Here is a 27,233-nt window from a genome sequence, read left to right as displayed (position 1 = left end):
ATAATAAAACAATTATTTAAAAAAACTCAACAAAGGATGATCTCAGATCAAGAATTAAGTTTAATGTTAATCTCTGTTGGGAACGTTTTTAAAACTGTTAAACAACTGGTGGAACACACACATAACAATAAAAAAATAATAATAATGCATTATTTAAATTTGAGGCTGATAAGATTCTATCACCCTCACATTAACAGTACAACATGCACTACTACCCCACTTTATATTGCAAAACAAAATGCTCCCACAGCCTTGAACCAGAACAAAACTCTTTCAAGACAAACACAGACGTGCTCAGATTTCTCTTCTGGTGGCGTCATCACTCTCAGGATGTTCTTCCATCTGTGAAAGTAATGACGAGGTGGTAGATTGTGGATTAAAATCACATGTCTAAAAGCACTGAAGTGCTGCTATAGTAACTGTAGTTGGTAGCAGTGAACAACAAACATCCCCCTCACCTGAGCTGAGTGGCACCTGTCCCTGGGAGTGAATTTCCATGATGTCACCCTCCTCAGTGATTCACGGAGGGAGGCTGAAAGGTCATGAGTGTCACGCACCTGACAAACATACATATTGGAGGCACATCTGACTTCTGTCACACTATCAACACGCATACATGAACATTTCTGTAAGTAACAAGTCTATTTACAGTGTATAGCATATCATCTGATAAAATATTTGCCAGTGGCTTCATTGTAAACAGGAGAGAGGAAGTGAATAACTTTTATTTTAAAATTAACTATAAATATATGCATATACATGTTTAAAATATTTTTTATCCCACACCTTCATGCTGTTCAGACAGGCAGTTCTGAAGTCCACGTTACTGCTGCAGCTCACAACACTGATGGACGAACTGAGAATCACCTCAGCAGCTGATCGCAGCTTCTCTTGGTCCTTAACACCCAAACATATACTATTAGGGCCCAAATTGATTATTGATTTTCAATAATGTATTGATTATTTTTTCCAGTTCATTAATAATTGTTTGATCTATAAAATGTCAGAAATAAATTAAAATGACCATCACCCAAAACCCAAAGATATTCAATTTACACTGATCAAACAGAGGACAAGAAGCTACAACCTGCACGTTTGACATCTTTGCTTAATAAACAACACCAACAGTATACTGATTATCAAAACTGTTGTTGATAATTTTTTATTTTTCTGTTGAATAGTTGTTGAATCGCTACACACAGTCAAAAAAAAAGAAGATAAAAAAAATATAACGTGATTAAAAACACATTTCCTCTCTGCAGTCACTGTGTATGTGTATATCAGTCTTGCCTTTTTTCTGCGATTTTGGGCTTTCAGTGTGTTCTGCAGCTCAGTTTGCAGGGCTTTTGTGACTGATTGCCTGTTGTTGTTCAGAATATCCTCCAGGTAGTGCTCTATCAGCACCTCTGTGGCTGTGGGAGGATCACAGACATACAGTAAGAAAGACCAACTTTAACGCAGTGGTTTGTGATAATACATGCAGCTGTCTCTCACCCATCAGATCAGAGAGGTGGCAGTTGAAAGGGTCACTGTGCTGCAGAAAGAGGTAAAGCCGGAGACTCTGCTGCATTGGCAGAAGACTTGATTCTTGCTCTGGATCCTTACAGGGTTCTTGCTCTACTGTGTACACCATGCCACTGCTGTGCACATGATCTGCAAAGGATGTTTACAACATTTTTTGCAAAAGGAAAACATGACAAGGAAATGAAAGGAAAACATGATTATTAGTGACGATATTTACTTTTAATCAGTGAACGCTGTAAGTCCTCACTAGTTGAAGGCACACTGAGCGGTGGGTTGTAACAATCGCATGTGCGTATCATTGCGGTAATGGCAGACACACCTTTGGGTTGGGTAAGTAACTGTTACAACATTTGGTTTTACAGCTTTAGTTTTAATACTTGAGTTCACTTAAGCTCAATGAGTTAACAGGCGTTTACCTCACAATGCATCCCTTTTCAGGCCAGAGTAAACCAAACTTCCCCAATTTAATAGTTGTGACAGAGGATGTTCTCTCTAGCAGCCAAAGACCAGAGTGGACTGTATTAGGGGGCCTTTTTAGTTTATTATCTGTACTGTGAATGAAAAAGCTTCTTGTGATTTACAGTATGTAGACCTGTGGTTTTGCTCGTGGTTGTAAGTCACTGTGTAATCTACAAGGACAAGAAACACTTATTATGCAAGAGCGGTTTCTGAAAAATCAGCAACATTTTAAGTGATTCAGAGATTATTTAGTGATGATTAAGCTTAGTTCCACAAAAAGTATCTCTTAACAATAAACATGCAGCTCTCTCACACATGGTTTAGATTTATCCTAGATTCAAGTCAACTCTAATTCATGTAACTGATTGCCTAAGAGAAAATTTCCCTCGGACTAAATTAAGGCTTACATTAGACACTAAAGAAGAAAGAATATCATTCAAAAAGGCTGGACTCAAAAGGATTTATTTGACTATTTCACTGAAGACCAACCACCTGCTTGCCATGTACTCTGACATGAGAAACCCATACAGAAGAATTATGTTAATAAGCAATTACTTTTCAGTTAAAAAATTCTAAACACTAATGGTGATCACACCTGCAAAATGTTGCACTTTTCAACATTTTTAAAAAATTTATTTTTTAAATCACCTATGGAAACCGAGGCACGATTAAGGGTATGATTAGATGTTGGCTACTGAAACACATTTAGGTAAGGTCTGGGAAATGTCATGGTCAAAGTTAAATATGACAAATGAAAATACAGATTTCTATTATAAGACAGGATGGAAACCTGAGCGTGCAATGTCAAACTCATTTTAAACCCATCTTCCACCCCAACTCTCTGCTGTGAGAATGTTTCTATGCAAATGCACAACTACTTCAGAACTAACTGTCCACAATAAACATAAACTGCTAGTGCAGATGGATTCCATGTGGACATAATTCACAGGAGACAGATTTATAAAATGCAGTGAGAACCATTTCACTGCTGGAGCCCAGATTTTCAGCGTTGAAGCACTTTGTCTCTAAGTGCTATCACTTTAAGATTTTTTTGTTACTGCATTCTGTGTGTGTTCCTTTTTCTACGTCCATTGCTCTGTCTGGTTTCAATCATATTATCCAAATCATAGGCCTTTTGTGATCCATCAAAGTTTTTGTGGGCAGCTTCAGGCCTGGGCTGCGTGCTCATCTCTGAAAAATCATCAATTTAATAAGTGTTTTTGAAAGTCACTTTTTAAGACAGGATTAACTAGACTTCTGCTTTGACGCTGGCCAAGGAAACCAGCCCGTAGGTAATGACCTAAAATGTATCTTGGCCATCAGTATGTGTTGTTCCCATCAGTGGTTGTTGTCTACCTTTGAAGGAGGAGCAGTGAAGACCGTGCAGGCCCAGTTCCTGACAGTCCAGATGAGCAGGGAGGTTCTGGAAGAAGGTGGAGGGGCCTGCCACAGGAACATTACTGGGGCCAAATACCAATACCTGGACATGTGAAGTCAAGGAACACTAATCCAAATCAGAGAGGAGCAGCGGTTCTACTCTTCGTTCCATCCACAGAACAAACTAGTTCTGTTCAAGCATAAATCTGACTGTGAACAAGATCCCAACAACTTGAACTTCTTCACTTGGAGTAGTGCCTCACTCACAATCCTAAGGGAGCAATCCACTATTTTACAGCAGGAAATGACTTGGCTAGGAGGTGTTGACCCTCATCTCTGCTTTAACACAAATTTTTACCCAAGTGTGCACATGAAGTCATCAAGCTAGAGGAACGTCATCTTAAAAAAGCAGAGACGCAATCCCAACACCCTCCATAACTCGCACCTAGAGATTCTGTCTGGGAAAATCACAAGCATACTTATGATAAAATTAGCAAAGGATATTTTTATGTGAGTGAGTTGTGTTGCCAGATTGGGGTACTGCAGCACACAGGGGCTTAGTAGTGTGACTGGTTGGATGCTGAGCTCCCCAAACAGGCCTTGGTCCATGGCTTTAGGTGGGATACTGAGAGGCACCATGCCTCCAATGACAGGGTGTCCTCCCTGACACCAGCAGCCTTTCTTCACACACTCTGGAGGCCTTTAAACCCAATGAAAGAAAATCACTTTCTATAAAAACAAGTAAACACACCAGCATATGCCCCAGTATTTCACACTGTTTAGGCCTAGTTTATATTTAATATTTAATAAAATATATGTTTTCATATATACTATGTATGTAGGTTGTATATGTTTATTCTACAGTTGTACTATATATACATGTACATTATTTTCTTTCCTCTGAGTATATATTTTTTCAGTAGGTGTTCTGGTACTTTATGTAATAGAATCTTGTTATTTTATTTGATCCTATCTTTTTTTAAATCTTATTTATTATCTCTAGTATAATTCTTTTATTTTCTGTATGTGTGTGTCCTTGTAACTTGCTGCTGTAACACAGTCATTTCCCAATTCGGGATTAAATAAGTCCATCTATCTATGTCTTTTTTTTTAGGAATAATAGATAAAGATAAAAATTATTGTGGTTACACATCCATTCCTATTGGGTTCTATTATGTTTCTACTGAAAGTCAGAAAACATTGATCCACACAAACAACTACACATTAAAAAGTATTACAAACAGCATTACTGACTGTGTACTACAAGTGACGTCCAAGATCCGTGACGGTTGGTTTGCTAATACAACTGTACTCTTGATCTTCACTCTGCAAAAATATAAACACAACCTTAGCACTTCATACAAACAAGGCCGAGGGGGTTTCACTAGACTAGTCAGCCTTTGTGTTTGTTATTGTTATGTTGCAACTCCTAAAGCCAAAAGCATTGCAGGCCACTTATACATTCTGATCACTGCTTAGAAGTCTTTGTGTGCGAGTAAACTTTACTTTTGCATGTTTATGTACGAATACGTTATGAAACAAAATAGGTACATTCTGTGTAATACAGCGTGACTGGATGAACTGTTGCTAAATGTATCAGGCCATTTTGAATAAAACTGTTCTATCATGAGCTTATCTAACCAATGGGAAATTTGCTTCGTCATACCTTAAGTCTCGCTGGAAGGTCTGCTGATTCAGTTTGAACTTGAGGTGGATGTTGATCTGTTAAAAAGAAGCGGCAGTAAAATTTTTGCTAACTATTTTAAAACCATACTGTGGGTACGTGTCAGAGAGAAATAGATCCTACCTTTGCGTTAGCCAAACTGAATGTGTCTAGGAACGCTTCAATTCGAGCACACAGCTCTGTACTGTTAAATCTTTCATCTTTCATCTATACAGCGAAAAGATAGACAGAGATGACATAGGCTCACTGCAATCATCTATCGTTAAAATTAAAAGTGTATCATTAATTATTAACATTTGGGTAAATTTAGATATCCTGGGGACATTCTTTTGACAGACAGAGATTACTATAGTGTTTAAAAAAGGACAATGCTCAATTCTATTATCAGCAATTAAAGAAAAGGTTCACTGTAGTGTGTACCTGAAAAGACAGGAGTAATCTGAGGGAACCATACAGGTCGGTGAAGGCACACAGCTCCTCAGGGTCCGGCTGAGGAGACGGCCACATACAGGGAAACATGCTCTCCTTCAAATCTGTGAGGACTAATGTAGTAAAAGGAGATGATGTAGTGTACAAAAGCTAAAGATGTGTATATATACTTTAGGTGTGTGTGTACTGTACATACCAGGTTGGAGTGCTTCCATTTTAATCCCTGTGCTCCAAGGACCAGCAGCTGCAACTGTACCACAAATGTTAACACTGTTACAACACTTGCTGTACGTGCTATATGTCCTAGAAATCCTAACAGCTGCTGGCAACGGTCATGTTCCTTTATCATAAGTTATTGTTTTTACCGTAATCAAGAGCAGGCTGAAAATAATCCAAATAACTAAAATGTGACCAATTAATCATGTTTTTTTTTTTTATCGTAGTGACCAGTTTCTGTTTTTGTACAGGGTGGGATGCCTTTTTATTTGGGTCACATTGATCTGAAATTCAATGTCTGATATGTGCTTTCACCATAACTGGCAGATGAAAAGTATTACACTTCTATTTTAATTGTTTTCTGCTTGTTTGGGGGATTGGTTTGCTACTTAAACAGTTTAAAATGGGGCTCACTCTATGGTGCATTTAAACTTTTTGCCAATATGAACTGTCTACTGGTAGTAAATGGACTTGCAAATAAGACGCATTGTGTTGATGCCTTTTTTTCAACTGAACAGTTATTTACCTATATTTTACATAATGATTTATTAGAGCTGTAGCTATATTAGTGGTAATCATATGTATATTTTTTCTCATCAGAATTACCATTCGTTGTTAAAGCACATTTTGCTTGATAGCTAGATAGTTAATGTTAGTTCATCCTGATGAAGCTGCTCAGATTATGTGATAAACTTACCAGTGCAGTTTAGACTTTGAACAGAAGCTCCTGTTTCAGTCCACAGAAGTACCAAAAGCCCTCTTTCAGTGTTTAAACCATGCTGTGGTTTTTGCTTTCCCAAAAGCATGATCAACCGCAACACCTGAGTGGTTAAAATTAAAAACACGAACTCATCCTTTAGCTAGCTAACGTTAAAGATATAGCTAGCTAGCTAACTATATAACCTTATGTTATGCTAACTAGCTTCAAACATTGGATGACTGTCTCCGTTTAATAAATAACTACGAGCACAATTCAACTGTCGATTAAAAAATCATTTTACACGTACAAACATTATGTCTCTAGCCAGAGTAGCCCTTATTTAAACCATTACCTGTTGTATTTCTCTGAGCATCTTTAGCGAATTGAAGCAATTTGACTGCCATGCGCGCGCTGAATGGCTCTCAGATTGCGCACGTGCATGGCTGGCACAGTCACAAGACTTTCCCTTGTTTATTAATACAATATGCAATTATATGAAATCACTGCTAATACCTTACAAGTTAGATGAGGAATATAGATATGTAGTCTATAAATCAATAGCAAATTTGTGGAAATGACATGGACTTGTTCATTGTAGACTCCTGAAAGCAGGCCCATAGTCAAGAATTTAGAAATACTGAGGCCATTAGCCCCGATTCCACCACCAAATTATATATATATATATATATATATATATATATATATATATATATATATATATATATATATATATATATATATATATATATATATATATATATATATATATATCAGTGGGGCTGCTGGCAGCCAGCTAACTTTGTCATACCAGAAGAGCTGAAAAGACCTGTTATTTTGCCCTATGTTTTTGCCGAAGACTTTCAAAAAGGCTTTGCCAAAATCAGGTTGACAATATTAGCATTGTCTGCCATCGTGTGCAGTTTGCTAGCTGGCTACTTCACCCCTACAACACTAGCCTAGCCTACTGTTTAAATGAATGAATGAACAAACAAACAATCTAACAAAAACTCGAAGGAGGAAATGTGGGAATTAGGTTAAACTGAAACAAGGAATGTGGTGTATAACTGTATGAAATGTATGATGAAAATTGGCTAGCAATATATATATACACATACACACACACACACACACACAAACACACACACACACACACACAGTGTGTAATCATATAATTCTTGTCTTTAAATTGCACCGCATTTACAGAAATTCCTGAGGACATGATTTTAAGGTTGACTTACCAGCTTGAGCTTTCAACCACACCTCACCCTCTAATCCTTAGCAGACTTTTTTGTTACTGTATACTGTCTGTTCTACATTTGATGCCACCACTGTGTACATCTTTTTAGCATGCAGAAAGTGTTTTTTACTTCACCTTTTGGATCTCTGGATATACAGCTCTCGGAAATGATCCCCACAAATACAGGTCAATCTGAGTAGATAACAATTTATTTTATTTGTATCTATTCATACTATGTTGTAGAGTATGAAAACAAAGCAGCATACAAATATTTTGTTTGATTTCACAATTACTATTTGTATAAATATATATGAGGCTTTCCTTCAAAACAAATCACTTTCCCTCCTTCGCAGACCACTCTTTGTATGCTCCAGCATAATTACGTGCACTGAAACAGAAGACAGAGAGACACATTTTAAAAGAGAAGAGGCAATGTGAGGAAACAAGATTGGTCTCAACAGGAGTTGTAAAATCAAGATGGGTTGAAAGTGTGTGTATAATGTAGCCTATAGTAACCAATAACTGATTTACTTCACATATCCAAGTTCGTAGGCTTTTCCTGTGGCAACTGCCCCTCGCCTGCCCAAATGGCAGTGAAACACCAGCTCTGGCGCGTCCAATGGTGGCTTGGTTACTCCGTACTTGGCCTTGAATTCTTCTGGCACCATTGCAAAAGCATCTGCTACTGTATCAACTTAATGAGTAAAGGAGCAACAGAGAATGGCAGAAACATATTATATGATTAAATACCGCAGATGATGGCATACCATTTGTGTATCAAGAATACACAACAGCACACCCAGAAGAACTTTGGTCTGAATGTGTAAGATAAGTGGTAACATTGAGAAAATTAAGTTTATATTGTTAATAAATAAAAAAAATTATAAATTGATATAACTTCTTTTTTATATCAATGTTACAAAACCTTGATATTTCATTTATATTTTTTTCCCTCTGTGTAAATTAATTTAAAATAATCTCACGTGGGATGTGAACGGATCCTGGAATATGTCCTTTATCCACTTCCTCTTTAGTGCGAACGTCAACCAGAAAGAGATTTTGGCTCTTTCCCAGAAGAGCTTTTAGATCCTCATAGGAGATCTCCTTGGTGACTGGCAACGACAGAAAAAAAACATGAAAAGGCTTTTCAAACTCTGATACGCCTTTGTTGAATACATACAGTTTTAAACAGCCTAACACATGATTGTATTACTAACCACTGAGGTACTATTATACTATTATGATTATTAGGGATGTACCAAACGACAAGGTCATTGTTTGTTATGATCCACATTAAATTATATTTGTCTGTGTTATTACAAGATCCACACAGTAAGGTATACAGAGTTAAAATTTTGGAGAAAATAAAAAACTGGTTTTGGTACTTAGAAGATATCTCGAGTTGACTTATTGAAATGGGTATCACAAGAGCAAACCAGACTAAATTGCAATTAGATTTTAACTTGCTGTGAAAAATAATAGACGATTGGATTGGATTGAAGAGGTACGAAACAGACTAGGGTATAGTCCTCTCCAGAAGATTGCTCCCTCATGTTTGCACACACATCAGACAACAATGTTGGTCTGTATATGTGTGTGTGTGTGTGTGTGTGTGTGTGTGTGTGTGTGTGTGTGTGTGTGTGTGTGTGTGTGTCTTTCGAAAAAATAAGGAGTAAAGTTACAGCACCCACTCGCCTTTGATGCAACAGGTTATGGTATGCAATCATGTTTTGCTTCACTTGAGAGACACATTTTGAAACCGGTTTGTTGGTTGTTGCTTGGGTAAGCAGCTTGCATCCCCTGAGGACACAGGTAGCTTCAGGTTTGACCTTATCTTTGTATTTAGTGCTGAGTCATTCTGAATCATTAAGAAATGTATAACTGAATATTCCCATACAGCAAGGGATTTTTTCTTCAATTAATATGTAATAGTTAGAGAAATCTGCGTTCTAACTGTAGTCATTTGGTGAGATGGTTTGAGACCACAGCAACAGGAAACAGCAAGACATTAGGCTACAGGTTACAATTTACAGACAGACAACAAAATAGTCAGCTAAATGCAACAACTTCGACACATGGGAGAAGTCAGCCTTTATGGCTTTCTGCCAGAAATATGGTTAGGTTTAGGCAACAAACTGCTTGGTTAGGTTTAGGAAAATATCATGGTTTGGGTTTTAAAAAGCCTAAGGCTACTTTCTCCCAATTGCAATCCGTCTATGACAATATAGGTAACGTATTGATGCTACTTCACCTGCATTAAGTAAGCTAGTATTTATCAACCAGCTAAACAAGTAGAATACTACAAGTAGGCTATTTATTTAGCACAAACTAAAGTTTCTCAACCAACATTAGGGATATTTCAAGTCGTTTAAACAATTCAGATAGGCTGCAGTTAGTAGTTAAATGATATCCGTCTCAGTAAGAGAAGTAAAAAAAAGACTCACCTGAGCTCTCCATCCTGCTTGTATGATCGCTTAGATATATGGTATGATCGTTAAAAACAAATACATCCTTCTTCCTCAGGTTTAGTGACAAGGCATTGGCTTAGACGCCGAGAGTAGGCGGGACTTAGCTTAAAACTCTGCAGTCGTTAGCCAATAAAGTCAACTTTACACTCGCAGTGTTTTTACAAGACTTTCAAAATAAAAGAAGCTGTTGTTGATCATATTTTTAGTCTATGGTTATTATGATACATAAATTCAGACAGTGTTGAAATATTTATATCCGGTGAAAGCAAGGATAGCACAATGTAAAATATACTTGGTCGAAGTGGAGCTAATTTTAACAACGTTTTAACCTGCTGAATGGTTTAATATATAAATGCATCATATTCTATAAATTGATTATTTGTTTTGTATATAAAATCTTAGTCTACAAAAAAAGTAACTAAAGCTTTCAAATAAATGTGGTGGAAGTGAAATGTACAATATTTTCCTGTAGATAGTATAAAGCAATATAAAATTAAATTAGTCAAGTAAAGCAAAAGTATCTTAATACTGTTCTGAAATGTAAAAACTTCCCACTACTGCAGTGGTTCTCAAACTTTTTCGGTCATTCCCCACTTTGGACAAGGAGGAATTTTCAAGCCCCACCTGCCCCCATCGCCCCAACACAATGCTAATGAAATACGCAACAAGCTTAAAATGTTCCAATTTATTGAAGTAACAAGTTGTATCGAAATGCAACTAACTCTACATCAAATAACAGCAAGTTCAAAAATAAAGAAAATAAAAGTGCAGCTGTGTCAAAATTTGTATCAAGTTCAAAAATAGAAAAGAAATAAAAGTGTTAAAAGTTAAAAAAAGGAACAGAAATCCATTTGGCAAGAAAGGTATATTCTCCCTGTGTTAGTGGCTGCAATGAGCCTGTTTTGCATTGCACAATTTCGGGGGTGATCGGTGTAATAAGCTGTAAGGACGGTTTGCTCTCACACGCGCTGCATTTATAGTCACACACACACACACACACACACACACACACACACACACACACACACACACACACACACACACACACACACACACACACACACACACACACACACACACACACACACACACACACACACACACACACACACACACACACACTCTAGTCTAGTGGAGGCGGGTATGGCTGCAGCCTGGAGCGTCCTAAGCTGTCCTGTATCATGCCTAGGCTTATCCAACGGTAAATTCAGAGGGTCAAAAATACGAAATCGAATTATTTTCCAGATTGAGTCACGGGTAAATCCATGGGCGTCAGTTTGGTTTGAAATGTGCTGGGGACAGAGACGCATTTGGAAGTACATTTCCAGAAGTGCTGGGTACAATGACGCATTCATTATTTGTTTCTTCTCTTTCGCGCAGGTCATGTTTGAAAGACGCTGTCCTGTAGCTTACTAATGAATAAAAACGTGGTTTAATGTACGTAAACAATGATCAGTGATTACCAAATTTCTCTCTCATATTGCTCCTCATAACCACTGAAAACTTTCAGAAAATCGAACCCAAAGTCCAATTATTATGGACATTATCTGACATCTGAGGCGTTTCTTCATTCTCAGCAGGGCAGCGGAGCGGCTGTGGGTTGACTCCCAACGGTTCTCATGGGCTTTATAACGTGGTTTAATGTATCAAAACAACGATCAATCAGCACATTTCTGGTTAGATTTTTTTGACAGTTTTCAGTGGTTATGTAGCCTGGATGCCAGCCGAACTTAGCCCCGCCCACAAAATTCGAGGTCGGGAAGTTCGGTCTGGACTCGCTCCGTTGAGAAGCATTGCCCGAACAGGATCTGTTCGGACCAATCAGATTGTCGGACAGATGATCAACAGTAACAGAATCAATCACGTCACCAAAGAACGCTTGGGTTGAATTTGTTTACATCAGGTGGCTGCCGCTGGAGAACTGAGATGTGTAGATTCCTCCATCGCGTCTGTTAGGCTACAGACGATATCGACAGCGCATTCATTTTAAAATCCTCATCGGAGGAGCTCAACAACTGCCCGAAAGCATGGTGGCGTTATATGGTGGAGCAGATAGAGAGAGACTGGAGAGAGAGAGCGTTATATGGTGGAGAGAGATAGAGAGAGACTGAAGAGAGAGAGCGTTATATGGTGGAGAGAGATAGAGAGAGACTGAAGAGAGAGAGCGTTATATGGTGGAGAGACATAGAGAGAGACTGAAGAGAGAGAGCGTTATGGTGGAGAGACAGAGAGAGACTGAAGAGAGAGAGCGTTATGGTGGAGAGACATAGAGAGAGACTGAAGAGAGAGAGCTATATGGTGGAGAGACATAGAGAGGGACTGGAGAGAGAGAGCGTTATATGGTGGAGAGAGATAGAGACTGAAGAGAGAGAGCGTTATGGTGGAGAGACATAGAGAGAGACTGAAGAGAGAGATCGTTATATGGTGGAGAGAGATAGAGACTGAAGAGAGAGAGCGTTATGGTGGAGAGACATAGAGACTGAAGAGAGAGAGCGTTATGGTGGAGAGACATAGAGACTGAAGAGAGAGAGCGTTATATGGTGGAGAGAGATAGAGACTGAAGAGAGAGAGCGTTATGGTGGAAAGACAGAGAGAGACTGAAGAGAGAGAGCGTTATATGGTGGAGAGACATAGAGAGAGACTGAAGAGAGAGAGCTATATGGTGGAGAGACATAGAGAGGGACTGGAGAGAGGGAGGCCCAGCGGCGCTAGAACAAAGCCGTGAATCAGAGAAATAAAACGTGTTTTCGCTGATTCATCTGTAGAAACGCAACTGTAGCAAGCATGTCACTATCACTAACGTTATCCACATTTATATTTACACGCAACAAATGATATATCCAGCTTCTAAAAGTCGGAAGTTAGAACGAATGCATTGTGCAAAAAAAAAAAAAAAAGGAAAATTTCCTCCCGTTTGGCGCGCCCCACCTGTCACGTCTCTATTCCCCACCAGTGGGGCGCGCCCCACACTTTGAGAACCGCTGCACTACTGCATACAAATGGTAAAGAATAAATGAGAGGAGAAAAAAATGAATACAGGTGCTTCCATACAGCGTACAAGTGGTCAATTAATGTTTTAATGTTAAAAAAAATGTGACAATCATCATATACCTAAAACCATATACCGCTTACAGGAGAACTCCGAGGAGGGGCTGTGTCCTGCACTGTTCCACGCCTCCACACACACCTTAGTCCCAACTTCCAAAGATCCGACTAAACCTCGTCGTGAACCCTCCCCAAACTCCAGGAATTCACTTCCCTCTATCACCACTCTGTACCCAGACAGCACAGAAGATGGAGCACACCACTGGACCTCGATCTTCCCTCTGTCATCTCCTTCACTGATTGGCTGCAGCGCTTGGATGATTGGTGCATGAGGAGGCTCATCAACCCTGCTGACTCCAGGACAGAGACACCCAGTCTTTGCTGAAATCTGTTTGCAGGGCTCCTGATTCTCCAAGCAGGGGTTGTGTTGGCAGGGCTGCGCCTCCCGTTGGAGCAAGGTAGTCTTCACGGCGTGCACGTCTTCAGGAGGAGAGCTGTAATCGTCATAGTCATCATCTGAGCCCAAGGCAGTCATGACTATGATCGGAGGACGAGTGGCGGGAGGGAATGTAGAGGCAGCATGGGTGGAGAGGTGGGAGTGGTGGAGAGGTGAGGCACTCAGAAAAAGGAGAAGCACAGCCAGGTTCCTGCACAGTGACGTCATCTCTATTCAGAATTGAATAAATTAATGAATAATTAATAAGGTGGAATAGATTAAGTTAAATCAAGAAGCCAAAGTCATTGTAGTAGTGGTCACTGGGTCAAAACACAGAAACCAAAATACAGAACTTGCTTCCAATAGTAGACCAAATTAAACAAGGATCCACAGTGGTACTAAGGCCAATAAATAGGACATATGAGATTTTAAGATTTTTTTCCCTTTGACAGAAGACAAGAATGGTTTGATGCGACTGGAAAACAAAATTCTTTGGCTTGTTGACAAAGAGGATATTTTACCAAAGTTTATAGCTTGGAAATGGCTCTGTGTATAATCAAACATTTGCGGTGTTCTAGTTTCCATCCTGTAAACAGCTTAGGATAAATAAATGCTGATTGCTGGAAGAAAGAAATACAATATTGGGGTGACCCCATCAGCACTTCCATTTTCTCCTGGCACCAAGCCAGATGAGTTCTGTGGGAACCCAGAACAGAATTTTCACTTTACAGTATCTAGTTTATTTTTTAAATAACCCCAATAATCACAAGATTTTTTTTCTTGTGCTTTTAAATGCAGCTGATGACAAAACCTCTAAGAATATATAAACATCCAACCATTCAGTATTTTGCATCTGGTCAACACACGTCAGCATACCGATAAAAGTGACTTAAGTGTAAAATAAAATTCACTGTACCTGTTTGATGGTAGCGTATATATTTCAAGTCTTTCTAATCTCTTGTTCCCACTCTGTCTGCTCTCACCGTGTACTAACTACAGTCTTCTGCTCTCACCGTATTATAAGTTGCTTCTCTCAGACTCTCCCCTCCTCCTCAACACCCCCTCATTTTCTCCCCTCAGTGCCTCTCCCTCCCATTTTACTCTTTCATGCTCTGCCTCTGTCTTTTTTTCCCATCTTGCCTCATTCTCTTTCTCAACTTCCAACTCAATGACATGTAATTTAACTTCCAACTAGCCGTTGCTGCTCTTTTATATTTCTTTGTTTGGAATTTTTGTGTTAATGTGTGTGTGTGTGTGTGTGTGTGTGTGTGTGTGTGTGTGTGTGTGTGTGTGTGTGTGTGTCTTTCGAAAAAATAAGGAGTAAAGTTACAGCACCCACTCGCCTTTGATGTAACAGGTTATGGTATGCAATCATGTTTTGCTTCACTTGAGAGACACATTTTGAAACCGGTTTGTTGGTTGTTGCTTGGGTAAGCAGCTTGCATCCCCTGAGGACACAGGTAGCTTCAGGTTTGACCTTATCAAGACAGTTTTGTATTTAGTGCTGAGTCATTCTGAATCATTAAGAAATGTATAACTGAATATTCCCATACAGCAAGGGATTTTTTCTTCAATTAATATGTAATAGTTAGAGAAATCTGCGTTCTAACTGTAGTCATTTGGTGAGATGGTTTGAGACCACAGCAACAGGAAACAGCAAGACATTAGGCTACAGGTTACAATTTACAGACAGACAACAAAATAGTCAGCTAAATGCAACAACTTCGACACATGGGAGAAGTCAGCCTTCATGGCTTTCTGCCAGAAATATGGTTAGGTTTAGGCAACAAACTGCTTGGTTAGGTTTAGGAAAATATCATGGTTTGGGTTTTAAAAAGCCTAAGGCTACTTTCTCCCAATTGCAATCCGTCTATGACAATATAGGTAACGTATTGATGCTACTTCACCTGCATTAAGTAAGCTAGTATTTATCAACCAGCTAAACAAGTAGAATACTACAAGTAGGCTATTTATTTAGCACAAACTAAAGTTTCTCAACCAACATTAGGGATATTTCAAGTCGTTTAAACAATTCAGATAGGCTGCAGTTAGTAGTTAAATGATATCCGTCTCAGTAAGAGAAGTAAAAAAAAGACTCACCTGAGCTCTCCATCCTGCTTGTATGATCACTTAGATATATGGTATGATCCAAAAAAAAAAAAATAATAATAATATGGTATGATCGTTAAAAACAAATACATCCTTCTTCCTCAGGTTTAGTGACAAGGCATTGGTTTAGACGCCGAGAGTAGGCGGGACTTAGCTTAAAACCTTTCAGTCGTTAGCCAATAAAGTCAACTTTACACTCGCAGTGTTTTTTCAAGACTTTCAAAATAAAAGAGAAGTTGAAGCTGTAGTGGATCATATTTTTAGTCTATGGTTATTATGATACATAAATTCAGACAGTGTTGAAATATTTATATCCCGTGAAAGCAAGGATAGCACAATGTAAAATATACTTGGTCGAAGTGGAGCTAATTTTAACAACGTTAAAACCTGCTGAATGGTTTAATGCATCATATTCTATAAATTGATTATTTGTTTTGTATATAAAATCTTAGTCCACAAAAAAAGTAACTAAAGCTCTCAAATAAATGTGGTGGAAGTGAAATGTACAATATTTTCCTGTAGATAGTATAATGCAATATAAAATTAAATTAGTCAAGTAAAGCAAAAGTATCTTAATACTGTTCTGAAATTTAAAAACGTACCACTACTGCATACAAATGGTAAAGAATAAATGAGAGGAGAAAAAAATGAATACAGGTGCTTCCATACAGCGTACAAGGGGTCAATTAATGTTTTAATGTTAAAAAAAATGTGACAATCATATGCAATGGACTCTGCAGTCAACAGATCTCAACCCAAGCATGGAACATTTTGGACTGACCGTTGTTCAGTCCCTTCAGTTAAGCTTCAGAGACTCAATGCCAAGGCACATTAAAGCGTGCCGTACACCTACCAACCTTCATTAATTTGTCTCCCTGGTTTATGTTACAACACGTAAGCCTAAACCTTTCAGATAAAAGCAAATATTTAACAAACACAATTTACAGTTTTTATGAAATAAGTTTTAGTTTATTACAAAAGTCAGTATCTATATCCTAAAAAAATATTTACAATAAAATTTAGCCATGATAAGATGAAATAACACTACAATAAACCTACAAAGGTTAATTTGCCAGCAAATAAACCCGTAGTTCTAACCACAAAGTAACAGAATGACCCATTGATTAGTTATTCCATGAACACCGCTCCTCTTTACCCCAATATGTTTACACATTCCTTGAAACAGGAGTGTAAACAACTTCTTAATTCTATAATCATCATAATGAGAACCACAACGGTTTGTCTTTTGTTCTTGATTACAGCGTTGCTGTTCAGTGTGACTGGAATGGATTGTCAGTACTAAACTAATCTGGATCACATAGTCCCCACTGTGTAAGAAGGGTTCCCTAGTCCATCAGCGGAGTCTTTCTTTGCCTTTTTACGCATTTGATGGTTACAGAGGATCACAACTGCTATGATGAGAAGTAGGAGGGCCATTCCTCCTCCTATAACCCCAGCCAACAGTTTATGCTCTGAAGATTCAGGAGGAGTATACCGCTTACAGGAGAACTCCGAGGAGGGGCTGTGTCCTGCACTGTTCCACGCCTCCACACACACCTTAGTCCCAACTTCCAAAGATCCGACCAAACCTCGTCGTGAACCCTCCCCAAACTCCAGGGATTCACTTCCCTCTATCACCACTCTGTACCCAGACAGCACAGAAGATGGAGCACACCACTGGACCTCGATCTTCCCTCTGTCATCTCCTTCACTGATTGGCTGCAGCGCTTGGATGATTGGTGCATGAGGAGGCTCATCAACCCTGCTGACTCCAGGACAGAGACACCCAGTCTTTGCTGAAATCTGTTTGCAGGGCTCCTGATTCTCCAAGCAGGGGTTGTATTGGCAGGGCTGCGCCTCCCGTTGGAGCAAGGTAGTCGTCACGGCGTGCACGTCTTCAGGAGGAGAGCTGTAATCGTCATAGTCATCATCTGAGCCCAAGGCAGTCATGACTATGATCGGAGGACGAGTGGCGGGAGGGAATGTAGAGGCAGCATGGGTGGAGAGGTGGGAGTGGTGGAGAGGTGAGGCACTCAGAAAAAGGAGAAGCACAGCCAGGTTCCTGCACAGTGACGTCATCTCTACGGACTGAAGTGACAAATGAAAAACAATAAAATAGAGGCCAGAATTGAATAAATTAATGAATAATTAATAAGGTGGAATAGATTAAGTTAAATCAAGAAGCCAAAGTCATTGTAGTAGTGGTCACTGGGTCAAAACACAGAAACCAAAATACAGAACTTGCTTCCAATAGTAGACCAAATTAAACAAGGATCCACAGTGGTACTAAGGCCAATAAATAGGACATATGAGATTTTAAGATTTTTTTCCCTTTGACAGAAGACAAGAATGGTTTGATGCGACTGGAAAACAAAATTCTTTGGCTTGTTGACAAAGAGGATATTTTACCAAAGTTTATAGCTTGGAAATGGCTCTGTGTATAATCAAACATTTGCGGTGTTCTCGTTTCCATCCTGTAAACAGCTTAGGATAAATAAATGCTGATTGCTGGAAGAAAGAAATACAATATTGGGGTGACCCCATCAGCACTTCCATTTTCTCCTGGCACCAAGCCAGATGAGTTCTGTGGGAACCCAGAACAGAATTTTCACTTTACAGTATCTAGTTTATTTTTTAAATAACCCCAATAATCACAAGATTTTTTTTCTTGTGCTTTTAAATGCAGCTGATGACAAAACCTCTAAGAATATATAAACATCCAACCATTCAGTATTTTGCATCTGGTCAACACACGTCAGCATACCGATAAAAGTGACTTAAGTGTAAAAAAAAATTCACTGTACCTGTTTGATGGTAGCGTATATATTTCAAGTCTTTCTAATCTCTTGTTCCCACTCTGTCTGCTCTCACCGTGTACTAACTACAGTCTTCTGCTCTCACCGTATTATAAGTTGCTTCTCTCAGACTCTCCCCTCCTCCTCAACACCCCCTCATTTTCTCCCCTCAGTGCCTCTCCCTCCCATTTTACTCTTTCATGCTCTGCCTCTGTCTTTTTTTCCCATCTTGCCTCATTCTCTTTCTCAACTTCCAACTCAATGACATGTAATTTAACTTCCAACTAGCCGTTGCTGCTCTTTTATATTTCTTTGTTTGGAATTTTTGTGTTAATGTGTGTAGGGAAAGTGGAGTGAGGTGGGGGGGGGTCAGAGCTCAGAGCCAGCATGTGCCCCTATGTGCTAGCATATTCATTTGCTGTGTAGCTGCAGGAGGCAGGCTAGTGCTTGTTGCAGTATGTTTGTGTAATCTGTGGTTTAGCGGCCTGTTTTTGATTAGCTCTTTACAAGCTAAACTTCTTGCAACGCTCTGCAGGTGTTGTTGTGGAAAATAACAAGACATAAGGTCACTTCAGTGTGTTTATGTGTTCCTCTGAGTGTGTGTGTGTGTGTGTGTTTGTGTGTGTGTGTGTGTGGGGGGGTGTGTGTGTGAAGGAATGCATGCATGTCTATTTATTAGAGACCCCCTTCTACCTCTCTTGTGGCCCCCATTGTGACAAGCTGGAGGGGAACGATAAAAGGCTGTCCTTTTATGGAATAAAGCTGGCAGAGGGGGCGAGTTCTGTCTTATTCCAAGTGCCCAGATTGCACTGATGAAAGGAAAAGTACCAGGGCAGGAGCCTGCTTATTTCCCAACCTCAAAACTCAAAAGGATTTACTCGACCTACGCAGCACAAATCCTAATTACTTGGAATCTCAGAATAACTGGCTTCAATCAAATCTGATTAGAAGTACATGTGCATACAGTAAAATGGAACAAAACCAACAACACAAAGCCATACACAGTGACGTGAGGTTATGAGAGTGTTCTTTTACATGCACAAATCAACTTATCTTCACATGAAGCCAAAACTATTTTTTACTATATTTTCAAGAGAAGGGCTGAGTGCAAAGAAACAATAAATCATTGGGAGATGAATAAACAAAACAGACTTAAATGTACAGCCACTTAAATTATACAACAGGAAATAGAGTAGAGATGTATGAACTGCGTTTACACAAAGGTTTATGCACTTATTTGGGGAGCAAAATGATGTTGCGTTGATGACAATATGGTGAGTTATGAATGAAGAAGTGACAAGCTGTCCGTAACGAGTTCAGTGTAAAATGTGTTGTTCATTAGGGAGGTTCTGGGAAAGAAGCTGAAGTTCTGTGGCATTTACAATGTGGGATGGATCGGGAAAACGTGGTGCCTGAGGTGTTGGTGATAATTGTAACACCATGTGCTTGCTTAAAGAGAATATGATGCGTGACGAATGAAGAAGTAACAAGCTGCCTGTAACAAGTTCAGCATAAAATTTGTTGTTCATCAAGGAGGTTCTGGGAAAGAAGCTGAAGTTCTGTGACATTTACAATGTGGGATGGATTGGGAAAACATGGTGATAGTGATGCCCATATGCACCATGTGTCTTCATACATGTGGAAGGCAAGATGCATCCAAATGATCTTTTCTCCGAGCTAGATGACACACAGCCGTGTTCTCCCATGACCAGTTGCTGCTTTGAGCCAGGTATAGAAGGAAAAGATGGACTGAATGGAAAATCAAAATTACACTTCATGGAGCAAATGGAAATGCTTAACTAACCATACTTCTATTTCAAATTTTAGGGAATCATAGTTGTTCATTGTTGGGTGGTTGAGCCACCACTTGGGACCTCTTTTCAGACTGAAATATCTCAACTATTGGAACTACCATGGAATATGGCATTTATCACAAATTATAAAGCAACACACTTTAGTGGAAAAATCTGATTATTATATTCTTTATCAAAGCATGTGGCTCAAATAGGTGGGCTTCTCCTCAAGATGACCCTCATAGCTACAGTTTTTCCAGCTTCAAGCTTCGGGTTGTTTTGGCTGCATGAGACAACCATCTCTTCCACCCCCTGCCTGTCTGTCTGTCTGCAACACCAGGAGCTGATAAGTTTTAACAATCCAGTTCCTGTAACTGGATTGCACAGGTTGCAAAAGACTGAGTGATTCTCTTAAACATTCATTCCTGAAAGAGACAATCCCTCTGGAACTTTGAGTTAAAAGTCTTTTCTCACATACACAGCTAAAGTATTTGCAATACAGTATTTTATCATCCAGTTGATTATGGTAATTTCCCTCCATAAAGCAGCACTTCTAATTGTAAAAGTAAGTACATTGTTACACTAACACTATAATGTGTGAGTGCTGAACAATCTGACCCTGTCTACTTAATCTAAAGTTAGTTTTAAATCAAAAGAAACATCACATACACAAACATAAGATCAGTGATTTATGGGGATATGGTACTGTAAGTGTTTTACTGTTTCTGTGTGTGTGATCACATAAATAGTGTGATTAATACAGCTATTAATGTTGTATGAGTGAACCACTGGAGGAGGTATAGATATTAGAAACAATTTGACAAGCTCATATGCTATTTTTATGAGTGAGATCATCTACTTCTGTACGGGTAAGATTGCATCGGAAAACGAAGGAGTTCCTCACTTGTTCAAATAAGGGAAGAGGACAAGAAAGAGAACACAAACAAGTTCCACATTTTTAATCTCTCATACTTTGCCTCGGACTATTATATCCTTACAGTGGTGGAAAGTAAGTACATTTACTCAAGTACAGTACTGAAGTACAATTTTGTACTTTTCTACTCCGCTACATTTCAGAGAAAAATATTGTACTTTTTACTCCACTATACATTCATATGACTTGACATATATGACATATCTTTATTTACTTGTTACTTTACAAATTAAGATTATTGTATGCAAAACACATATGTAGTTTTTAAAATAAAAAAATAAATTTAAAACCCTGTTACCCTACAATATACAGGCCAACAAGTAAAGCTGAAATGATTAGACCATTAAACACTTGATTGACAGAACTGTTTGGAAATGTGAGGATTTTTCTACATTGAGTACTTACTTACTACTTACTTTTAATACTTTAAGTACATTTTCCTGATGATACTTACATACTTTTCCTAAAGTAACATATTCAATGCAGGACTTTTACTTGTAACAGAGTATTTTTTTTTTTTACAGCGTGGTATTATTACTTTTACTTAAGTAAAGGATCTGAATACTTCTTCCACCGCTGTATCCTTATCACTAATCACAGAGAATAACAAAAGGACTACTTTAAACCACTTATTTTCAGTTATAGAGTAGTGTCAGTGACTAAAGGCAGCTGTTTGTTCAGGAACACTCATGGGCATTGGCATGTTGGTCAATCCCTGATGATTATCTAGACTCATCTTTTGGGTGAAACCAAGCATAGCACAGGAGGCAGACATAACAGAGTTTAGAGTGCACCACTGATTTGTTTTCATTGGTGACGAGTAAAGATGTCACAGTGTTCACATATGAACTGTCGAAAAGGTTTTCTTCAAATTGTAACATCACTGAGAAGACAGTGTCCACTGCATACAAATTTCAGCTGCCCGTGACAGGCCAGCCTGCTCAAGTTTTGTTCTAACTGTGGCTTCAATTAAGCCCTTGAGGAATAAAGGAAGCCACAGTGTGGTTGACTCATACTACTCTAGATAATGACTAGCCCGCCAGCGCATTTTCCCTCTCGCACCACCACAGCATGTCTGAGCATGCTGCTGGACATGTGTAAGACAACTTGCACGTATCCCCGCCACCATCATCTGATTCTAGACAGCGCCACAATTTCACCAGAGTGCTGAATACGTTTATGTCTTAAGTCAATAAGATAATAGTCATTAAAGGGCAGGGATTGCACTCTGTCTGTTTAGCAAGTGGAAACACAAACACTTTACTTTCACATTCACATTCACTCACTCAAGTAAGCCTTTATCCCTCAGTGTGACTTTATCAAACTCTGAAATGTGTGGGCCTCTCACAGATGCTCAATCCCTCTCCTACCCACACCTCTCTAAGGAGTTGAAGCATTCCAATTTAAACAGGAACTAAGCTACTATTGGCTATATCCCCATCACCTTTGACCTCCACTTCATTCAAAAGGAATCCCAGGGTAGTCTTATTACCAGACTCAACCAGTCGTGTGAACTGCTATTTTTAGCTTTAAAAAACCCACTGTGGAGCCAGAGAGAGTGGGCTATGCAGTCTAACTGAGCCTCAATGGATAATTGAAAACAGACATGTGATGATATAGCAGCTCCATCTGATGACTAAGTCCCACATTCCTGCATCCTCTGCATGCTTGTTGGATTACAAACTACTGTATGTAGAATTGAAAGAGTGGGCTGGTGATCATATCACAGAAACCATCCTACAACAGGCAAGTTTAAATCCACCTTGCTTAAGTGAATCTCCATAATGTTGATTAACCTTTCTAAGGAAAGATAACATACAAATTACCTTTTATATATGCTATAAGCTAAAAAATTTTTTTTAAAGATTCTATTTTGGGCTTTTCCACCTTTAATTTTTGACAGGACAGCTAGGTGAGAAAGAGGGAAGACATGCTCAAAATCGTCACAGGTCGGATTTGAACCCTGGACCTCTGCGTCGAGGTATAAACCTCGAAGTACATGTGCGCCTGCTCTACCCACTGAGCCAACCCGGCTACCGTACGGTGAGTTTTTTGACTGCAGGACTAGATTAAGACTACATCACACCTATTCTACAGTATATTCTATGAAAAGATAGTTTGAACCAGTTTAAAAAAAATTCTCTGAGGGGTGTAATTTCATTGACTTAATATTAAACATGCCATTAATTATAGCAAGAGGGGCATCATAGTGCTGCCGCTGTGGAGAAATGTCTGGCAATGCGAGACTAACTGAACAGTATAACAGGCTGTTGTTAATAACATTAATGATGGCTCTGTTTTATTCAAGTGTCCCAATAAGTCATGTAAGTGTGACAGTGAGCCAGCATGTACCAGGACCCTGAATCTGAAGCAGCAAAATGAAATTCAGCCATCACTAATTGTATTATTTACAACTGTGTTTTCTTACTGTGACATGTCATAATGTCTTCAAAAAAAGAGGCATATTTGAATTTGTTAAAATATATTTTGTGTTATCTGAAATAAACCAAAACAAGCACAAACTAATCAGCTGACTGACTGTTAACTTGAAACCTGAACAAACCCCTTACATAGAGTTATAGCTCCACTTAGTGGTGTAAACTTGTATTTGTCAGCTACTATCACATACTGTATCCAAAAAAAAAAAAAAAAACAGAAGTCCCCTGGAGTATCTCTGGGAAAAATCGGACAGCGGTTCTTGCCTGTTTGCGGTTATCTAAATGAATCTAATGGATTGGTAAATAGGCTGACTTGATTGGTTTATTCTTCGTAGGAAAGAAATTATGTCCAAACACAGAAGATCAAAATGGCAGTGTGGTTGAAACCTATTCCACATTCTTAACCCTAATATCGCATACATACTTCTGACCATAGGCGTAATTTACATGGAGGATGGGGGGGGTTACATAATAATAATAATAATAAATAAAGACATTTGTACCATAGATAGATGCTGAAAATTCACCAGAATGCCGAAAATGAAGTGTTTGACGCTTACAATTTTGCTCAAAAGTGGAGATCTCCGATACATGTCAAAAAAGATTATACTGCAATCTCTGCTCAAGCTGGTGTTTTTATTTTTTTGTTGTCTCTCACTTTAAAACTCTGTTCAAGTGTGAAATTATTAGGGGTGGGAATCTCTTGGCACCTCACGATTCAATTTGATTCCGATTCAGAGGCCAACGATTCAATTCTAAACCGATTATCGATGCATAACAATTTTTTTATGTACATTTCCAATGCGTGATTTTTAAAAATATACATATAAATCTGAGTTTGCTACTCAGTTTGCAAATCATTTCCTAGACAAAGCAGCTAGACAAAGCTTAGATTTTGACATATATTTGTCACACACAAGTTTTAATGAAATGTTTTGTCTACTGAGGTTTTTATTTTGTAGTCATTCCATGCTTAAGCCTTAAACATGTTTGTGAAAGTCACCTCTCCCAGTAATCTCAGTCATGTTTAAAGGTGGATAATTGGCTTCTTAGAACATGAAGGTGTCAGATGTAATGTGATAAAGTAGATGAACAGCCTATATGTGTTTTGCCTAATTATTTTATGTATGATATATTAGATCATGTTTTGTTTCTTTTGACCATTTTTGTGTTTTTTTTCTGCACTCTTGCCTAAACTCTAAGTTGATGTCCATTATCCCATCCTCTTTCAGACACTCTGTTTTCTGATTTGTATTTGTCTAGAGACAGTAACTTTGAAATAAAAATCAACACATTTAATAACAATAAACAAATTGATATTTTTTAAATTATTAACTTATCTAAATCGAGAATCGAATCGTTCTAGAGAGAATCGCGATGCATCTAAGAATTGATTATTTTTCCCACCCCTATAAATTATCTGTCTGGGAACTCTCTCTCACTTCATAAAGTTGAATTTAGGAGAGGCAGAACATCTTTTGTTTGGAAATTATAGTATACGGTTGACCTACATGTTTAGAAACAAAAAATAATTATCATCCCAGCCTGATTTCCAATGGTACTGTTTTTGAGAATTCAGATGAGTAAATGATGACAGTGATGAAAATAACTACATACATTTACAATTTTAAAAAACCTGTACCTTTGAGTGTTTCCATTTTATACCACATTTAGATTATACCCACTTGATAGTTTGCAGATCAATATTTTACATACATCAGGCCAGTGTTTTCCCTAGGTTTGTGAAAGATGTAGGTACATGTATTTGGTCTGGGGGTTTAGTGGCCTCTTTCAAGAAAATGTTACGTTTTTCAATAAAAAGAATTTGTAATTTCACATCATTTTGGATTATTATTACCATATATGTGTCCAAAACGTAAAAAAAAAAAAAGATCTAGAGCAGACAATTAATAACACTCAAAAATCAAAACTTGTTAAAAGAAGTCCACTGGGGACTACAATCATTAGACCTGAGAAAAGTAATTAAGTTAGTTTTGATGCTCACATTGATTTTACATTAATTTGCCTTATGTAGTGCCCAAAACGGCTTGGGTGCTGCGCCTAAGCCTTATAATGCTAGGGAAAACCCTTTTATCCAAAGCGACTTACAATGAGTGCATTCAACCATGTGAATACAACTCAAAAATGACAAGGATCACGTACCTAAGTATACGTCTTCATTAAATATGCTGAACTGCTTCAAGTGCTACATTAAAAAACAGTAAGATACAGTGAAATACGAATATTGAACTTTTTACTCCACTACACTTGTATGACAACTGCATAGTATATTTATCCGCTTATTAAGTCATGAATTATAGGCTATAGATTAAACCAAATAGCAACAACTACAACAGTAAATCCATGTGTAATAATAATCCAGTGATTATAATAATTTTAAGAGGAGAGTGGACACTCTCATGTAGGCCTAACGTTGTTGTGAACACCCACCTTAGCTGGAGTTAGACCATGAAATGCTGGTGCTGGAACCCGAACATATAAGAGAACACGGAGGTAGCTAACGTTGTATGTACAGTAAATATTGTAGGCTAGGTGGGACTGGAGTAGCTAGACCATTAAAAACATCAGTTAAAGCACCATATTTTAGGCATTAAAGAAGCACCGGCAAAAAAACAACAACAACCGTTCATTCACAGTAACGTTACTGGAACTGTCACCGAAAAATAGAGACATATTTAACGACTACATGAACGTAAACAACTCAAAGCCGTCTTGATGACACAGTGAATGTTGCTAGCTAGCTAGCTATATGCTAGGCTAGCTTATCCTCTTAAATATATCTTGTCTAACCGAAGACACTGTTAACGCCACCGTCGACGGTTAACTACTGGACATTAGCGTTAGTTAGCTAGCTACCAGTATGAAGAGGAAAGCAGGCTAATGTCGTTATACGAGGTCTGAAGCCGAGAAGTACTCGGGTCTTTACGTGAATCAGTTAAGACACGAAGTGCAATCTCGTCCCACAACCGTACCGTAACTGTACTGAAGCTCCGCCATTGGTTAGAACCGTCCATCCGCCGGGCACTGGGCGGGGAAGGGAGGTGGAAACGGCGAGGCGCGCCACTGAATGACGGCCGGAGCTTTGTTGAAACAGCCTCCGAGAACCACACGGGCCTACCTATTATACATTTACACCGTGTAAAGATACCAGATGAAAGAGGAGGAGCGCCTAATCGTTTCTATAATCACCGGGGGATGTTGCGGACTGTGTGACGGGACGACACGCTGTTGAGACTGAGCGGACGTTTTCACAGGTTGATGATCCGTAGTTGGCACCGAGCAGGGAAGCCAGCAAAAGAAAATACATGGTTGTAGGCTGTTTCTAGTGACACTGGCTTACATTTAAAAGAGAACTAGGCGGTGCTTGCTAATTCCTGAAAAGAAAAAAAGAAAAGAAAAAAGAGACCTCCGACCAGAATGAGACATTTAACGTTTGCAGGTTGGAGTTTATTCGTTGAAGTTGACGCTCAGACTGGGGCTACGAGCAGCGTGTAGGAGCGCTCGTCTTTCTTGCACATTTTGACAGATAGCCAATCAAATCTGTTATCCAAATCTGTGCTCTTATGTC

The 27,233-nt window shown here is 38.7% G+C and overlaps 3 protein-coding genes across 9 annotated transcripts; all 3 read right to left on the bottom strand.

The window, feature by feature from the left end:
• Positions 1–42: 42 nt before the first annotated feature.
• On the bottom strand, positions 43–7,859 carry zgc:195212 (DUF4554 domain-containing protein). Of its 4 annotated transcripts, none has more exons than XM_039814011.1 (14): positions 7,762–7,827; positions 6,387–6,510; positions 5,670–5,723; positions 5,465–5,586; positions 5,168–5,251; positions 5,027–5,082; positions 4,615–4,686; positions 3,865–4,060; positions 3,340–3,463; positions 1,495–1,653; positions 1,291–1,412; positions 787–897; positions 459–557; positions 43–342 (listed from the first exon to the last, which is right to left on the bottom strand). In XM_039814011.1, the coding sequence occupies exons 2-14, from the start codon at positions 6,493–6,495 to the stop codon at positions 295–297; spliced, it is 1,356 nt and encodes a 451-aa protein (XP_039669945.1). In that variant the 5' UTR covers positions 6,496–6,510; positions 7,762–7,827; the 3' UTR covers positions 43–294. The 4 variants fall into 4 exon arrangements, with proteins under 4 accessions (XP_039669945.1, XP_039669944.1, XP_039669947.1 ...); XM_039814010.1 differs by lacking the exon at positions 7,762–7,827 and adding an exon at positions 6,742–7,016; XM_039814013.1 differs by lacking the exon at positions 6,387–6,510 and having other exon boundaries at positions 7,762–7,859.
• On the bottom strand, positions 7,818–15,703 carry si:dkey-34l15.1 (thiosulfate:glutathione sulfurtransferase). Of its 2 annotated transcripts, none has more exons than XM_039814019.1 (4): positions 15,676–15,703; positions 8,610–8,738; positions 8,158–8,320; positions 7,818–8,014 (listed from the first exon to the last, which is right to left on the bottom strand). In XM_039814019.1, exons 1-4 carry the CDS (start codon positions 15,686–15,688, stop codon positions 7,960–7,962), a joined length of 360 nt encoding a protein of 119 aa, XP_039669953.1. In that variant the 5' UTR covers positions 15,689–15,703; the 3' UTR covers positions 7,818–7,959. The 2 variants fall into 2 exon arrangements, with proteins under 2 accessions (XP_039669953.1, XP_039669952.1); XM_039814018.1 differs by lacking the exon at positions 15,676–15,703 and adding an exon at positions 10,071–10,185.
• A 647-nt stretch (positions 15,704–16,350) lies between these two features.
• Positions 16,351–26,737, bottom strand: LOC120567158 (LRRN4 C-terminal-like protein). Of its 3 annotated transcripts, none has more exons than XM_039814015.1 (2): positions 26,638–26,737; positions 16,351–17,772 (listed from the first exon to the last, which is right to left on the bottom strand). In XM_039814015.1, the coding sequence occupies exons 1-2, from the start codon at positions 26,677–26,679 to the stop codon at positions 16,999–17,001; spliced, it is 816 nt and encodes a 271-aa protein (XP_039669949.1). In that variant the 5' UTR covers positions 26,680–26,737; the 3' UTR covers positions 16,351–16,998. The 3 variants fall into 3 exon arrangements, with proteins under 3 accessions (XP_039669949.1, XP_039669951.1, XP_039669950.1); XM_039814017.1 differs by lacking the exon at positions 26,638–26,737 and adding an exon at positions 18,489–18,648 and having other exon boundaries at positions 16,351–17,765; XM_039814016.1 differs by lacking the exon at positions 26,638–26,737 and adding an exon at positions 18,489–18,642.
• Between the last annotated feature and the right edge of the window lie 496 nt (positions 26,738–27,233).

The sequence above is a fragment of the Perca fluviatilis genome, chromosome 10 (genome assembly GCF_010015445.1).
Source record: "Perca fluviatilis chromosome 10, GENO_Pfluv_1.0, whole genome shotgun sequence".
NCBI classification, from domain to species: domain Eukaryota; kingdom Metazoa; phylum Chordata; class Actinopteri; order Perciformes; family Percidae; genus Perca; species Perca fluviatilis.
Note: the sequence above shows the minus strand (reverse complement) of the source record. Positions and strands in the feature narration are given on the sequence as shown.